This window comes from Lipophrys pholis, assembly GCF_963383615.2.
Source record: "Lipophrys pholis genome assembly, chromosome: 13".
In the NCBI taxonomy this organism is placed as follows: domain Eukaryota; kingdom Metazoa; phylum Chordata; class Actinopteri; order Blenniiformes; family Blenniidae; genus Lipophrys; species Lipophrys pholis.
Window position 1 is genome coordinate 26,631,942 of NC_137632.1, and position 17,364 is coordinate 26,649,305.

The 17,364-nt window shown below is 44.5% G+C and overlaps 1 protein-coding gene across 2 annotated transcripts; it reads left to right on the top strand.

Moving 5' to 3' along the window:
- The first annotated feature begins 974 nt into the window (after window positions 1-974).
- Window positions 975-16,797, top strand: lypd6 (LY6/PLAUR domain containing 6). 2 transcript variants are annotated; one of them, XM_080477875.1, is made up of 5 exons: window positions 975-1,252; window positions 12,462-12,612; window positions 13,719-13,817; window positions 14,746-14,876; window positions 15,021-16,797. In XM_080477875.1, the coding sequence occupies exons 2-5, from the start codon at window positions 12,495-12,497 to the stop codon at window positions 15,204-15,206; spliced, it is 534 nt and encodes a 177-aa protein (XP_080334001.1). In that variant the 5' UTR covers window positions 975-1,252; window positions 12,462-12,494; the 3' UTR covers window positions 15,207-16,797. The 2 variants fall into 2 exon arrangements, with proteins under 2 accessions (XP_080334001.1, XP_080334002.1); XM_080477876.1 differs by having other exon boundaries at window positions 12,466-12,612.
- The last annotated feature ends 567 nt before the right edge of the window (window positions 16,798-17,364 follow it).

Sequence of the window (17,364 nt, forward strand, 5' to 3'; positions counted from 1 at the left end):
CTTACTGATGTCAAATACTTCAAACTTCCATCTTGTCTTCGAAGAGTAATGAAAATCTGTATCCGAGTACAGTGACTGCTCACACTGGAATAAATCATGAGTGAAATGTTTTAAATCCTTCAGGAAACATTTTCAGTTTCCTGCAGAAAAGATCAAGCTTCAAAACGACATTCTCAGACAAATATCAAGGAAATGTGAAAATGTTTTGTGAATTTATGCCGACATGAAGCAGAATTTGTTTCTATTCTATTTTATGGTTTTATGTGTCATTGAATTAGAAGGTACGAACATCGTAATAAAAAAAATAATTCAGAGAAATACAGTGTCCGTGATTTGTTGGTTCCTCTCATAATAATAATAATAATAAGAAGAAGAAGATTAGAACATTCTATAACAATCACAGAATCTAGAACTATCAGACATTATACAACACTCACAAGTAGGCCTCCTTCGTATTATTGATATTACTGTTGTTGTTGATATTATTTTATTATTTCATTATTAACATTACCATTATTGTTTTATTTCATTTGCATGGGTAAAATGTTCAAAATAAAGAGACATACCATAACACATTTTAAAACTCTCACAATGTCCAGACACATTCTCAAACCTTTGACAGATTCTGCAGATCAGACACATTCTAGAACATATTTTACAGCTCGGATAAACTCAAGAACCCTGACTAATTCAGTCTCACTAATTCAGTTAAGTCAATTAACTCTAGAAACTTCAGATATTCTAGAATCTGATAAGTTCTTGACCCTTTGACAGATTCCAACCAGGACCTCAGAGTTTCTAGAACTTTCAGTAACTTGCAGCTTCTCTCTGTTCTGTCAGAACTCTACAGAATGTTTTACTCTCGTCTTTACCTGGACGTGTTCGATCCGGATGAACGTGACCCTCCTCCGGGGTCTCGATCACCGACTCCCCCGGGCGGAGCAAGCCGCCGCCCACCCCGGCCCCTCCCGGCCAATGAGAGGCGGCCTGTGCGGGGAGCGGAGCCGCTCTGGATGCTCCGTGTCCCGGCCGTCAGCGCAGTCTGCCGCCCTAAGACCGACACAACGCGGCTTGTCCGAGCGTGACCGACCCGACCCGACCCGAGCCGACCCGAGCCGAGCGACCGGCCAATGGGACCGCGGTGAGCTCCGAGGCGGGGGACGCAGCGGGAGGAGCGCTGCCGGGCCGGGGGAGATTTCTTCAGCCTGCCGGGGAGCCTGAAACACTCTGACAGCCGGAACCTCCCTTCAAAGTAAGTGATTTGATGCGGGGCCGCGGCCGCAGGGCCCGGGCAGGGAGCCGCTCCGAGGCGGGGGTGTCTCCGGGGCCGGCGGCCGGGGGCCGGGGGCAAGGAGTCGTTCCTGGTCCGGGGCCCGCTCCGGGGCCGTCGGTGTGATCCAGACTAGTCTGACCCAGTTTGACCTTATGCTCTAAAACCTGGCCCTCATCTTTTAAATCACTGATTCCTTAATTTTGTAATCATTGATTTTTGTTTTTCCAATGAGGAGCCCAACCAGACAAAGGGACCTGAGAAGAATTAGAATAACTCACCAACATGATTACTATTATTTTTAACTAAACCATCACCTTGGTCATGTAGATCTGGTCTGGGTTCATTTGCATCCGTTCTGGATTCATTCGGATCTGGTCTGGGTTTATGTGGATCATCTGGGTTCAGGACCTCAGGTACCAAGTCCTTCAGGATTCTGGGATCTTGATGTCCACTGCTGGACCTGAGGAGCAGGTGGAACCAAGAACCTTATCCGTCCATCCGTCCATCCATCCATCCATCCGTCCATCCATCCATCCATCCATCCATCCGTCCATCCGTCCATCCAGAGATCTTTCTGTTGATGGGTTCTATCAGAATAAAGATGAGGGTCTCCCCATGTCATGGAGGCTTTGTTCCTCACGCTCAGTGCTTCTGCGGGGTTCAGTCGTGGAGGTTTGTTTTTCTGCCTGGTTTCACGTACCGTTGGATAAAACAAGACGTTTCGGACAAGGTCGAGCTAAAAGGTTTAATTTGCTCTCTTCGGGGAGAATGAATGCGATTATGTTAACAAGATCTGCAGCCATTCATCAACAGTGTTCTGCGGGTGGACTCATCGTTTTAGCTCTTTTGTTCCTTAAAGCTGAAATCTTCTGATTCCGCCGTCATAAATAGGACCGTTTTTCCCTTCTTTTCCTCTCCTGTGATTACAAAGTGAATATTTGGGGGTGGTAGGCTGTGGTGGGGGAAAAAGAACAAGGGTGGTTTCATCTGAGACGTTTTAAAGCCCAAACAAACTCATAAATTCTCCCATTATCACTAACAAACATGAACCGATCCTGAAAATTATAACTGGCTGCATTTCTAAAGCTTGGGGGGGGGGGGGGGGGGGGGGGGTTAATACAAATATGTGTCATTTAAATGGTTTTGCTGCACGCGGTTATTTAGATTGAGACTTTTGAGGGAAGCAGATTTTCACAAAAACGGGAAGTGTGTGTGTGTGTGTGTGTGTGTGTCTAAATCTGCAGTGTTTTCATTGGAGCGTCTCGCTCGCTCTTTTCCTACCCCTCTGTCCGCTCTCTTTCTTCCTCCCTCTTCTCTCTCTCTCTCTCTCTCCCTGGTTCAGCAGAACATTCATTCCGATGTAAAAAGTCCGATCCAGCCGATTGAACTGTTCACCTGCCATGTGATCTGAGGCCCACGGTGGCGTCGCTTCACATTTAGACTCATTCTTAAGATTAAACGGCTAAAAAGAAGAGATGGATTCTTGTCTCAGACACAATATACCCTTGAGCCAGGCACAAGGTTTGTGTTCGTTCACAGTAATATCTTCAACACGAACATTTCCGCTCCTCGATTGTCCAAACTGAGACAGACGAAAGGTCACTTTAACTCTTTGAATGATCTTTCAGGCTTCTGTTCAAAAGTGATGCAGCCGAAATAAAAAATAAAAGAAAAATCATTATTTTGTCGTCGGGAGTGTGTCGTCGTGCTCGGTGCTGGATTTCAGTTTCCAGCCTGTGAAAGGGTGAGTGGCGTCGCAGAGGTTTGACTTTTACATGATTTTTATTGAGTGTCTTTGGAAGGCTTCGCTGTTATCTTCAAGGTTCTTGATTCCGCGTGTTGACGTTTCTCTCGGAGACGCAGGGATTTCATGGGAAACAGGGTTTTCAACCACTGAACTAACTCTGCAGGAGATTCACCACTTTCAGGATTCAAAGCTGTTTTCCATCCTGAAACCTGAAATATGTTAAATAATAAAAAAAAAAAAAAACTAAAGTCATAAACCGTTTGGACGAAGGCCTTTCATCGTCCTTCACAGTCTGTCTTCAGTTAAAATGACCCGACTGCTTCTTTTCTCATCACATTGTCAGCACTCCAGCAGTTGTTGTGAACTCCGGCCCTCACAAGACATTTAGCCGCACAATAGATGATGATGACGATTGTGTGCGTTACTTCTGAACCCTCTGCCTGGTTTGAAGGCTTTAATGTGCTGTGAAGTGCGTCTGCTGGCTGGCTGCTGCTCATTGTCACAGGATGTGTCGGCCATTGTGTGTCCCTTCAATCAGCATCACAATGGCTGCTGGAAATTAGTGCACACTATGAGGGAGGATCTGAGCAGAGCGGGTGTTGCTTCTGCAGCATCTCTGCTGCGGCTGGATGCAGCTGGTTCAAGTACAACTTGTTTCCTAGAGCTTGTTTCCTACTGCTTGTTTCGTACTGCTTGTTTCCTGCAGCTTGTTTCCTACAGCTTGTTTCCTACAGCTTGTTTCCTACAGCTTGTTTCCTACAACTTGTTTCCTACAGCTTGTTTCCTACAGCTTGTTTCCTACAACTTGTTTCCTACAGCTTGTTTCCTACAACTTGTTTCCTACAGCTTGTTTCCTACAGCTTGTTTCCTACAGCTTGTTTCCTACTACTTGTTTCCTACAGCTTGTTTCCTACTACTTGTTTCCTACAGCTTGTTTCCTACTACTTGTTTCCTACTGCTTCTTTCTTACAGCTTGTTTCCTACTACTTGTTTTCTACTGCTTGTTTCCTACAGCTTGTTTCCTACAGCTTGTTTCCTATAGCTTGTTTCCTACTGCTTGTTTCCTACTACTTGTTTCTTACAGCTTGTTTCCTACTCCTTGTTTCCTTCAGCTTGTTTCCTACTGCTTGTTTCCTTCAGCTTGTTTTCCTACAGCTTGTTTCTTACAGCTTGTTTCTTACAGCTTGTTTTCTACTGCTTGTTTCCTACTGCTTGTTTCCTACAGCTTGTTTCCTACAGCTTGTTTCCTAGAGCTTGTTTCCTACTGCTGGTTTCCTACTGCTGGTTTCCTAGAGCTTGTTTCCTACAGCTTGTTTCCTACTGCTTGTTTCCTACAGCTTGTTTCCTACAGCTTGTTTTCTACTGCTTGTTTCCTACTGCTTGTTTCCTACTGCTGGTTTCCTACAGCTTGTTTCCTACTGCTTGTTTCCAACTACTTGTTTCCCACAGCTTGTTTCCTACTGCTTGTTTCCTACAGCTTGTTTCCTACTGCTGGTTTCCTACTGCTGGTTTCCCAGAGCTTGTTTCCTACAGCTTGTTTCCTACTGCTTGTTTCCTACAGCTTTTTTCCTACAGCTTGTTTCCTACTGCTTGTTTCCTACAGCTTGTTTCCTACAGCTTTTTTCCTACAGCTTGTTTCCTACTGCTTGTTTCCTACAGCTTGTTTCCTACTGCTGGTTTCCTACTGCTGGTTTCCTAGAGCTTGTTTCCTACAGCTTGTTTCCTACTGCTTGTTTCCTACTGTTTGTTTCCTACAGCTTTTTTCCTACAGCTTGTTTCCAACTACTTGTTTCCAACTACTTGTTTCCCACAGCTTGTTTCCAACTGCTTGTTTCCTACTGCTTGTTTCCTACTGCTTGTTTCTTACAGCTTGTTTCCTACTGCTTGTTTCCTACTGCTTGTTTATTACAGCTTGTTTCCTACAGCTTGTTTCATACAGCTTGTTTCCTACTACTTGTTTCCTACAGCTTGTTTCCTACTGCTTGTTTCCTACAGCTTGTTTCCTACAGCTTGTTTCCTACAGCTTGTTTCCTACAGCACTCACAGTCATCAAAGCTTTTAAAAGGACACGGAGCTGAGAAGGGAATGGAAAAGGCTTCAGGCCAAGATGGAAGAATGCAGACTTCTACTTTCAGCCGGTTACAACATCAAACCAGGAAGGACTACATGGGCCAAGGCCAAAGAGGACAGACCTTGGAAAGAGGTGCTCCAGGAGCTGTTCCAGTCCTTCTGGGATCCTGGTCCAAGGACAGATGAGCTGTTTGGTACCAAATCAAGTCCAGAAAGAAACGTCCAGCATGCCTATTGTAAAATCATCAAGCTGTGGTTGCTGCTTCGCCGCCACTGGTACTGGACATAATGAACTAATCAAAGGTGTTGCGAAATCTGAGGATCATCAAGACTTCTTAAGGAGACGTCTTGAACACTAAAGTGGATTTAAGACGAAGCTGTTGGGTCTTAGAGGAGAAAAATTTGTTATAGCTCTGATGTCAGAGGGCTGAAATCTGTCACTGCATTAAGAACTTGAGCGTGGACACGCCTTGGGAGGACTGTATGAAACTAGCAGGAGCGAAGTGCCCGAAGCTTCTGGAAATGGTGGAGGCGGTGCTTCTCTAGGTAACGCTGATACATCTTGTTTTTCTGCCATCCCTGTGGATGTTAGTTCCACCTCCCTAAGCGCTGGTGTGTAAAGTAGACCCTGATAGTGTCTTTGTGGAGAACACTGAATTGGGCCACACGGTGGATTACGGAACACAACAACCAGTTTGAGGTGTGTATTTGGAATAAAAATCCCCAGATCTCAATCCAGTCCGCCTCATAAATTGTAAGAACTGCTAACATCTTGATGGCCACGCATGAAGGGCTCAAGGAGGAACCACACAGTATTATTCAGATGGTCATAATGTTAAGGCTGGTTGTACTGAGCCAAACATCGTTCTGCCACATTTACCTTACCATACTATCCTGCCCACATCCAGTATCTTAGAATAAAGTCATGCAGGTCTACGTGCCCGGAATCACATATTGTTGTTGTTTTGGACAGATTCTGTGTTTTACTCGGCTTCAGTCTGTTTTTATTGCCCCCCCCGTGGTATTACCTCCTGTTCGTTTGAAAGTGTGTGTGTGTGTGTGTGTGTGTGTGTGTGTGTGTGTGTGTGTGTGTGTGTGTGTGTGTGTGTGTGTGTGTGTGTGTGTGTGTGTGTGTGTGTGTGTGTGTGTGTGTGTGTGTGTGTGTGTGTGTGTGTGTGTGTGTGTGTGATTGCATTAGTGTAGCTGTGATGGATAAGGGCTGTGTGAAGCCGGGTCGTGCTGGGTGATGGATGACGTCTGGAACTGCCAGAGCGACAGGGGTGAAAAATGGGACGTGGCCTGTGAAGGCAACTCCGTTCACCCTCATTAGTCGAGACACTTTCCATTAAGGGGGCGGATGATGGGGGGGGGGGGGGGGGGCACATCTGTGAGCTTGGGCTGGTGGATGGGGGTCCTCTCAGCTGTGTGATGAAATGGTGAAGAAAAGCATGCAGGTTCCAGATCACTCTTCTGCTAGAGGAGGCAGTGCGGGGGGGGGGGGGCACTAACTGGACTGAATAAAACAATTACATTAAACCTGCCTAGTAGTGTGTCAGCCCCCTTTGTACTCCCAAGTACGCAATTTCTGCCGCTGTTGTAACCTTGTAAACTCTCTGTGAGACCCCAGCTGGTACAAATAATCCATGTGTTTGTGTTGGAGAGAGCTTCTGCTGCATGAAACCCAGGAAGGAAAGAGGATTTCTCCCGTATATAGCATCAGAAAAAAGGAAAACCAGTGCCGGGTGTTGATATGACCAGTGCTGCCTCAGTTACTTTGAAAAAGTACTTAAATAATGTTAATATCTCTGCAGTTGTGTTCTTATTGCAATGTTAAGGTTTAATGATGATGTTTGTTGGTTTCCGACTCTTTTGTGTCACCTGAACGCACCGTTAGAGCAAGTTGGCCTGTGATTGGCTGAGAGCGGAGAAGGGGGGGAATGAGGGAGCGGCCTGGTTCTGTTCAGTAATAAAGCAGCTTTACAGACAAGAAACTCCTCTTTCTTTCCAAACATCCTAGATGCTGCACTAGTAACGCACAGTGACTCAGATAAGTAACTTTAATCTGATTACAGGTGGTTTTCAGGCATTTTTTTTTGTTTTGATTTTAGTTCTTCTGCCAGGTGTGAAATGATGAATTTGAGATATTACACTCAGATTTTCCTCTTTTGTCTCTTCCTCCATCACTACGCTCCCTAAAATCGCTCCACACACTGTGTGACCTCACACACACACACATACATCTACTAAGTGGGCGGGACTTTAGTGCAAGACTCTGTGTGATTGGTCCAGTATGTTGACGCGTAGCGTTCTTCATCACAGTTCAGTCAGGGGTTTGTCATTTGTATATTGTGCATAATGATTTGAAGAATGACATACAGCAGCATATTAACTGTGCATGCGTCTTGATCTGTGCGTGTAAAAACATTTGTGTGAGCATATGTAGATATACGTGCCAACACAGAGTTGTTTCAGCACTTTTGTATGTGTTCTGGAATTTTCTGAGTGTGCTCTTACTCAGATAACATCATCGTCCTTATTGATGGCCAATCGTAAAGTAATCCCTGTGTGATTGAACAGCAGGGGTTATTCTTCACAGTCTTCACTATTTTATTCTTACATAGTCTCTTATTGTGTCATCTGTTGCTTTCACAGTGATAATATTAGACAAACACTTGTTCCCTTTTTTGTGTTCAGATGCTTAGACTGCTTGTGTAATTATTAGAAACAACCCTACTATAAAGCCAGTGATCACAGATTAAAGCTATATACACTCTGGTAAGGCCTCTTCTTATCCAGTGTATTTCAAATGGCTGATTTGTTATACAAATGAGTGTCATCTACTTCCTGGACTGATGTCCACGCCCCAACAGGCCCAAGCTGGTATGACTGGTGACAGAAGGGCCGCTGTGGCTCACTGGGCGGGTGGTCTTAATGCAATGGCTGATCAGCAAATAGGTCTCGGGTCGGGGTTGAGTGAGCCCAGTGGGAGGTGGAGATGTTTCCCACTGCGTTTTATCTAAGGGTTAAATATAAACCATACTGACGCCCCATGCTTCTCATGCAGGCTGCTTCCTCATGTCCACCTTCTGCTTCCGTCCTCTGGGATTAAATGCTTCATTTACACAATCTGTTGATCCGTCCAGTGACACTCTCAATATATCGGCCATTTCTTTTTACTGCCAGTTGTTTCTACAAGCTTTTCTTGCCGTTAAGTCTTTATTACGTCTGCTGGGTTGGGAGAATTCTGTCTCACACAGAGTTCTATGTGGAATGTCGGACTTCCTCAGTAACGCTGATGTATGTATCTCGAAATAAAAGAAACCGTTGTTTTTGTTTTTTTGGGAGTAAAGGGATGAATTGGTAGTTAGAAATTTCCTGAACTTACTTCATATCCAGCTTTACGTGTCAGTTGTCATAGATTTTACGCTTTAGTTTTGTACAAGAGCTTATTTGTCACTTCATTACAAAAAAAAAAGATGAATTGGAGGTTTTGTGATCAATCACATTTTTAAAGTATCCTATTATTAAATACATGTTTTAAAAACTGATTTTAGTAGATGAATTACCAAATCGGCATATTTTACACATTTCTTTTTTTTTCTTCATGTGAACAATTGTCTGTAGTTTCATGATAAAATTAGGAATAATGTTAACTACCTCAGCTACACGTTTAGCGATAGCCAGTGGCTACATGTTTAGCATTAGCTGGTGGATACATGTTTAGCATTAGCCGGTGGCTACATGTTTAGCGATAGCCAGTGGCTACATGTTTAGCATTAGCTGGTGGATACATGTTTAGCGATAGCCAGTGGCTACATGTTTAGCATTAGCTGGTGGATACATGTTTAGCATTAGCTGGTGGCTACATGTTTAGCATTTTGTGATATAAAGACTTGAATTTCTTGGTGATGTATTAATTCTTTGTTAATATTTTGCACACAGCCGTGCTTATATCAAGTTTTTGAACTTTAACGGTCCCCTTTTTCATTCTCGCATCTGTTAGCTGCTAATGTTAGCTTAGCTTCTGTCCTACAGTTTTGTTTTATAGTTTATTTTTATTTCGTTCATTGACCAACAAAACAACTCAATACAACAACAAAACAAAAGTTTCCCAGTTATGAATGAAAGGGAGCAGAAGAAAGATGTAATCTGCCCTTTTGTAACAAACAATTAATTTACAAGGATAAAAACATACAACAAACAGACACGCTTATTAGCAGCAGCTGTTTATGATCACGTCTCAGTCAGCTTGGCCCTTTCAATAAATTAACCTACGTTCTGATTCTGTTATTAAAGATCCTGTGACGTTAGAGGCTTGGAGAGGCTCAGATAATGACTCTCTAATAAATCTGAAAACAGTTTCTGTTAACAGTTAAGGACTATCTAGGTTCAATAATTTGAAATAAATCAAAAAAATATTTTGTCAAACTGGAATAGATTGAAAATGAAACCTCTACATTTATTCATTAAATAATGAATAAACTGCTGTAGACAGACACTGGTCAGTGTGTGGAGTATGTTTCCTCGGGGTAGATTAGATTTGTAGAGAACATTAGCATTAGATAAGCCAGTGTAGCATCCTCCTGGTTGTGAGGTGCCGTGTTGGGACACCTGTTGCGGTGAAACCGGACCTCTGTCCAGTTCAATGAGACGTCTGTGTGTTTCTGCTCTCATGGCCTGTACGCAGTCCCGTCTCAGCTGATGCTCCTCTTCTTACTGACAGTCCGACTTCACAGGATAACATGCTGCTTTTTGTGGCTGTTTCACCTTGATTATAAGACCGAGGCCCAGTTTACACGATGTTTTCAAGTGAAAACGCAAAACTTTAATGCATAACACAACTTTTTAAAGCAGGTTCCCAAGGTCTAACTTTTCTTCTTTTTTCGGGGGGGGGGACTTTTTTCCCAAAGAAACTTAAACAAAACAAGGAACAGTGTATAATGTATTCAAAAAAATAAATAAATAAAATGGCAAAATAAAGATTGGGATGCGGTCTCAAAATGAATCACAAGTCTGTGACTAGAATGTTGACTAGAAATGCTGCCACTGCACATCTGGAGCACATCCACAGCTCCATGTTGAGCAGTTTTCTAAGTGGGAGAAGTCAGTAGCTGAAACGCATCACACTGACACTCATGATGAACCGATGAATTCCTCACCGGCTCATAGAAGCTGCTGTGTTTGTGTGGCTCGGCCGGGATAAGAAACTGGATGCGGCCGGTGCACTGCGGAGAACGCCAGTGCTTTGTGCGCAGGGTCAAAAAGGTGGCGCGTTACGAGGAGCTGCCTTTGGATTTCTGACTGTTTCCGTGACATCACCTTCCGCCACATCCGGATTTCAGCATCAACTTTCCGGACTCTCGAGGAGCAGAAGACGCCTGAAGAGATGTATATGATGAAGGTTAACTGCGGGTCAGAGGTTTCCCCCACATGGCTCACAGCTCGCTGTCGGGCTGCCATGAAATATCCCCTGACCATGGAGCTGCAGGTCCTGCACCTCTACCTGCTCCAGGTTATCAGAGCACAGATGTTTATTGCCATTTGCACTAGTCTGAGTCTGTAAGTGCATTACTTGGAATCAGCTTTCCAACAACGGCGTCAAAGTACTTACAAAGCACCCAGAGGGCATGCCACGTACTGTACAATGTACAACACGGAGGTAACAAGTCTAAAAATATCTATAAATCACTCTAACTGAGGTATTGTTTAACTTTTAATAATTTCAAAGTTAAATTTGTTAATAGTCGCATGATCAGAAACAATATGACAAAAAAGTCCGGTCAGCTCCTCATCAGAACACTTCTGATGCGCTTCAAGCTGCCTCAGTCGCAAGATTCCTCTTTGGCTTCATGCAGTGTGTTTTTCTAATCCGAATGTGACGGAGGCAGCATGAGAGATGAGTGTTGTTGTCCACGTCAGTGTACGTGGGAGTGTATTTGCTCAGAGAGGGGTTCGGCGTGTCAGGCCTGCTCTTTAGGAGCTGCTCATTGAGCTGACGGATTGGGAACGAGGGCGTCCACATTTCAATGCATCTGGCTGTGCCTGTTAAAAAGTGCACAAAGGACCAGAGTCAAGTGCATGTGACAAATGTCCGAGCGGCTCCATTAGTTCAGTGTGTGTCAGAGCGAGGACAAGCTGTGCCGTGTATCCATCCGCCTGTTGAATGAGCCCCAGTGGGTCCAGCGAGGCCGGGCTCGCTCTACCTGCCTGCGGCGTGATGGATGGAACCGGCCTCAATCTGCCTGGAGCCGTCATCCTTCAGTTCCCCTGGGGAAAAACAAAGCTGGAGCCTCCTCCGACCATGGGAAGGCCTTCATCCTTTGACTAATCTTCAGATAATCATTTCAGCAAGTGGCGCACATTGAGCGGGAGCATCGCTTCGCACTGGCTGACGTCAGTTTCAGACTCGGGGAGGATAAAGCAGAACTGTGTGGTTTACAGTTCACGTGAGAAGAAGCAGACTTCAAAATGTGACTTGATTTGCATCCATGGCAGAGGATTTCTGGACTATTAGTCTTTTTTTTCTTTTTTTTAAGTTGGCTGGCTGATCGTGTGACTTTTATTAAAAAGTGGCTTGTATATTAAAATATATGGTAAATACCATCTGTGACCACTAGATGTCACAGTGTGATGACAGGAAGCTGCTACAGAACCAGAAAAACCTCCACTACTACTGATTTAACTGAAAGAGTAAGAAAAAGGTCAAAAAGAAAAAATGTCCACAGCCAGAATTTAAAGTAAAAAGAGAAACCAGAAAGAGTTCATAGTGAGAAACTCGCGAGGGAGAAAATCAACTGTTACCATGATGGAGAAAGCAAAGACTAACCCTAACCCAACTAAGTACTGAACAACATGTGGAGCTCCTCAAGGCTGGGCCCACTTCTGTTTCACGTCTCTCACTGGCTCAGATTTTAGATAACTACAAAATGTGCTATCATCACTATGCAGATGACACACAGGTTTACGTCACTATCTCAGCAGGATACTACGAGCACATAGTATTGATGTGGAACCATTTTCTTCAGCTCAACAAAGATAAGCTAAACTATTAGATTTTCACATTCACTATGGATGTTTGTTTACAGTTTCCACATGAAAACCAGGTGTAAGCAGATCTTAGAAGTTCTATGTAACAGTCACCGAGTTCTTCACACACACTTTGAAACACACACGCAGCATGTATACTTTGCATGCTGAACCTGAGATAACAATTCATTTGCGATGCGTTGAGCACCCTGATGGGAACCATGTGTGTTTGAGTAAATTACACGTTTTGTTGCTCCACGGAAAACTTCACAGTAACATTGTGCTGAGTTGTTTATCTCAGACATGAGATGATTCCACCTCTAACCTGGGTGTTTTTTGTGTCAGACAGCTGCATGTGTGGAGTGTTGCTCTCCAGTGATGGAGCCCTGGCCCGCTGTGGCCTGGGTCCTGCTGCTGACCGCTATCCTGGACCTGCTGAGGGCCGCGCACTGCAGAGACTTCTCTGAACAGGACATCGTGTTCCTCCACCCGTCCAGTAAGTGCTCCCATCACACCGGACTGATCACATGACAGCAGCTCATGAGAAGAACCTTCTATATCATGTCTTTAACTAATCTTAAAGGAGTCACATTATAGAGCTTTTCACCCCTTGCACATGGGTCTCGTTGGTCTAAAAACGTTGTATTCAAAGTTTATTGCCCCAAATCCAGCTTTTCCTTGATTTTCCTCTATTTGAATATTGGATTATAGACATTAGTGTGCGGTGGTGTGTCAGTCAGGGCCAGTAGTAACAAAATACACCCCCACCACCACCAAAAAAAGTATTGTTGCCTATGCCAATACAGCCAATGCAACAGCCGCACATTATGTCCTACAGTAAAAACACAATCCGAATCCAATGTAAGGCCACTGTTATGCATCAGGACTTTATCAATACCAACATGACAGCTGATCAACAAGCACAACACATCAAGACACCACTGTGCAGCACGGCCATCAGACCATTTTCCAGTGTTTCCCACAGGTTTGGGGGGGGGGGGGGAATAGCGTCTGACGAGGGGTTAAGACCGCGAGTCTCGCGCGCTACTGTCATGCATGTGCGCTCGTCTGTCTGTGTGAATGACAGTAACGGAGAAAGAGGCGATGCAGTTACTGCTGTGATGCGTTTAGAGGACGTAGGAGATTTGAGCTCCACAAAATATAACCATTCGTTGTCTGGATAAAGTTGCATGCTGAACAAGTAGCCTAATTGGTTCCAGACACAGATTTCAGAATCACTTTTTTAATTATATAAAAAAAAAAGAAAAATCATTTTTGACAGTGCTAGTGGGATTATTTTCAGCCACATATAAATCAAACTGTGAGGCCATGTATTCGCATACCCGGGTTTTTCAGTAAGTCTACGTGTTTACTTCTGTCAGGTTCTGCAGACATTGTTGAACCGATACTGAATGTTGAGGAAAACACCACAGTGTGAGCAGCTTGTACCTTTCTCAGCGAAAGAGAAGAAAGCGATCGGGTTTTTGAGGTTTCCCCAACTTTTCAAATAAAAATAGAAAACAAGCTTTCCACTGACTCCAACACGCCGTCGAGGTTCTGATCTTGGCAGCTGTACGTGATTTGTTGGTGTTGTTTCGACAGCCACTCCGTTTCCTGGTGGGTTCAAGTGTTTCACCTGTGAAGACGCTCCAGACAACTTCCAGTGTAACCGCTGGGCGCCGGACGTGTACTGCCCTCGAGGTCAGGTTTCCCACCCCGGATTCCTTTAACCTGATCATGACTGTTCCTGACTGATTCTGTCACACTAACCAGTAGGGGTGCAGCGGTCCAGGTAGTCCACAGTCCGGCGTGAACCTCGGTTTTTGGGCTTCAGTTTTGGGATGGGTTTTGTGCGTAAATAATTGTTTCATTGACGTGGCACTATAGATCTGTTGAAAAGCGTTCTCGATAGACAATTATTTTTCCACTGGCGTTTCCTTCTCGAGTCCTCCGACGTATCGCAAAACTTCTAAACTCCACTTCTAAACATCTAAACTAGCCAAAAAACCAAGTGGAACCAAAACAAGGACAGGTTCAGCAACGACACAGCTTATTTCTCACCTCAAACATTTTCAGAAATACTTTCCACTGAACTGTTAGTTAGTAAATAAAAGAGAAAGTTTGTGGCCGAGCCGCCATGTTGGTTTGGTCTGAACTGCCCGGAGCACCTCATGGCCCCCGAGTGACACGCGACACGTGATGGCAATCGTTACAGCTCCAGTTGTGGGTGGGGCCACGACAGTGATTGGGCGTTAAGTGTCAGAGAGGACACACACACACACACACACACACACACACACACACACACACACACACACACACAGTGGGTGTAAAGCATCAATGCAAAATTACTGGGTAACTTCAAAACCGAAAAACCTCCATCCATCAGGGCGAATTGAACCGTGCAGGGCGAACTGAACAATTCAGTATTGTACCGAGAACCGTTGCATCCCTACTAATCAGCCCGTCAGACATTGTTTTGTTTGGGTTTAATGAATGCTCATTTATTCACCCTCTTTCCCAGTCTTCACTCCTGTCCGGTCCAGGTTTCGTCTGTTTTTGGCCTCTGAGGTCAGTGGTCATAATGTTCTGGCTGACAGCTGTGGCTACGTGTGTTGTGGTGTTTCAGAAGCGAGATACTGCTACACGCGCCACGTGATGGACGTGGACGGAGACAGTGTGTCCGTGACGAAACGCTGTGCGGCACTGGAGGACTGTCTGTCGTCTGGATGCTCCGAGACGCAACACGAGGGACAGCAGGTGAGGCAGCGCCAACGGACACCCGGTTACTGCGGTAGAGCCTTCTCTCCAGTAGAAAATTTAATCGAACCTATTCAGTTTGGTTCTGAATCACTCTTTAGGAGACTTCGGATTCTCAGATTTAGTTGTGTGTTTTGTGTGTAGGTCTTCCTCCAGATGTGCTCCACCTGCTGTGAGGGGAACATCTGTAACTTGTCGGTTCCCTGGAATCAAACGGACGCCGTCTTCACGGCCACGTCGTCTCTCAGCAGCATGGCAGCTCTTCCACGGAGCGGCATGCTGACGGCTACGCTCGCCGCCGCTTCGCTCGTCGTCCTCAGAGGAGTGTGAGGACCACTGGGGGACCACCCGGGGGCCCACCGGGGACCATCAGGTCCTTCGGTTCAGGACCATCATTTTGCTCTGTGTTCAGTCACCATAATCCAGGAACATCTAGAATATCGTCAACAAGTTGATTCATTTCTGTAATTCCATTCCAGGAGTCAAACTCTCATAATACTTTACAGAATGTTGTGGAAAAGTTTAAAATGATGCTCTGTAAAGGTTTCCTGAGCTTTAAAATGCTCCGTTTGGTTTCATTCTCGTTCGGTCTGGTTCAGTTTGGTTCGGTCTAGTCCTTTCTGGTGTGGTCTGGTTTCCTCTGGTTCTTTCTGGTTTGGTCTAGTTCTTTCTGGTGTGGTCTGGTTTCCTCTGGTTCTTTCTGGTTTGGTCTGGTTCAGTTTGATTCAATCTGGTTCTTTCTGGTTTGGTCTGGTTCAGTTTGATTCAATCTGGTTCTTTCTGGTTTGGTCTGGTTCAGTTTGATTCAATCTGGTTCTTTCTGGTTTGGTCTGGTTCAGTTTGATTCAATCTGGTTCTTTCTGGTTCAGTCTGGTTCAGTTTGGTTTGGTCTGATTTTTTCTGGTTCAGTCTGGTTAAGTCCAGTTCTTTCTAGTTCGGTCTGAGTCAGTTTGGTTCATTCTGGTGTGGATTTGGTTCGGTCTGGTTCGGTCTGGTTCAGTAGTCAGAATGTTAATGAAGACTAACGGTTGTCCAGAAGATGATTGTTGAATCTCTGACGGACACAAACTGCACCTGAACAGGAGGGATGGGTCTGAACTGGACTTGGACCCAATGACACAACGCTTCAAGTGAAAATGCATCATTTATGTGTTTCTGCTTGAGAAAAGTTTCACGTTTCCTGCACCAAAGTTTTGAAAACGATGTCCCGACACGGGAATGGCAGAAATGCTGACAACGACGTAGTTAGCTTGTTGGGCCACTAGTGGGTGCCGTTTGTTTTTGTAATGAAACCACACACGTGCATGCAGAGAACAATGTGCTTTTTTAAATTCTTATTGTCCATCTACTGAGCATGTGCAGAACTATTAGTTACTACGGCAGTTTTTTGTCTTCTCAGCAGGTTTAACTGAACGTTTTATTGAAACAAGCAGAACTCATGTTTCAGTTCTCATTAAAAAAAAATGGATGAGACTGTCTAATTAATCACGATGAGCTTCACTCTGAATGGATTTACTGAAATAAACCAGATTATTGTTGATATTGTTGTTTTGCATGTTATTAATCTAACGTCTTTATACATCTACTGTTGATTCATGATTGAGTCAGTAACCGAGTGCATGTTCAGAGTATTTATTTTTCTATTGGAGTCCAGTGACCGTGTGAGTTTTAGCTTGTAGATTATCAGGATTAACCTTCGTTCCACTCGACGTTCTAAAAGCAGCTGTCTGGCTCATTCCTAATTTATTTACAGTGAATATTTGAAGGACTGAAAAGTGTTTTTATGTAATTTGAGGTTTCGACTTTTCTACGCAAACTCAGTTTCCTGTTACATTTTTTATGTGTTTTTTTTCTTTTTTTGTTTTATCAACATTAAAGAAAATCTTTGCTTTTAAAACAGTGAATAAAAATGTAATCCATGTTCTTGTGTTGATGGGTTCTTAACAGGATGTCCTCACAGGAGACGCCAGATTGAGGCAAAAATAACGTTTCGGAATGGAAACAGCCTTCGTGATCCCTTAGAGAAATTCTTCCTCCTCCTCTTCCTCCTCAGACTTCAGTGTTCTCAGGATTCCTCTCAAGTATAATTTCTAATCCCTCTCCTGGTGGGGGGGTCGGATTAGCCCCCTCCCTTGTTCAGGACCTGTCACGGTGTCCACTGAACCCTGCTCTGCTCTCTGAACCTTCATGTGGTCGTCCCACGTGTTCTCTCACACACTGAGCTCCATGTAGTCCACCTGAGTATAATACACTCTTCATCTCCGCACAGACACACTCTAATCTGGACCGGGGGGATTGTGAGGTGGGCACCCTGGAGGAGGTCTTTGTTCTCTGCATAGCGGTGGATCCTGTGTGCTGACTTTAATTACAACACACACACACACACACACAGCAGAGGAACCTGACACTGTGTTACAATTAAGCCGTTGCAGCTGGAGAATTGGACGGAGGTGAATGTAGGGGTGGACGTGGAAGCGGCCCCTGTTAC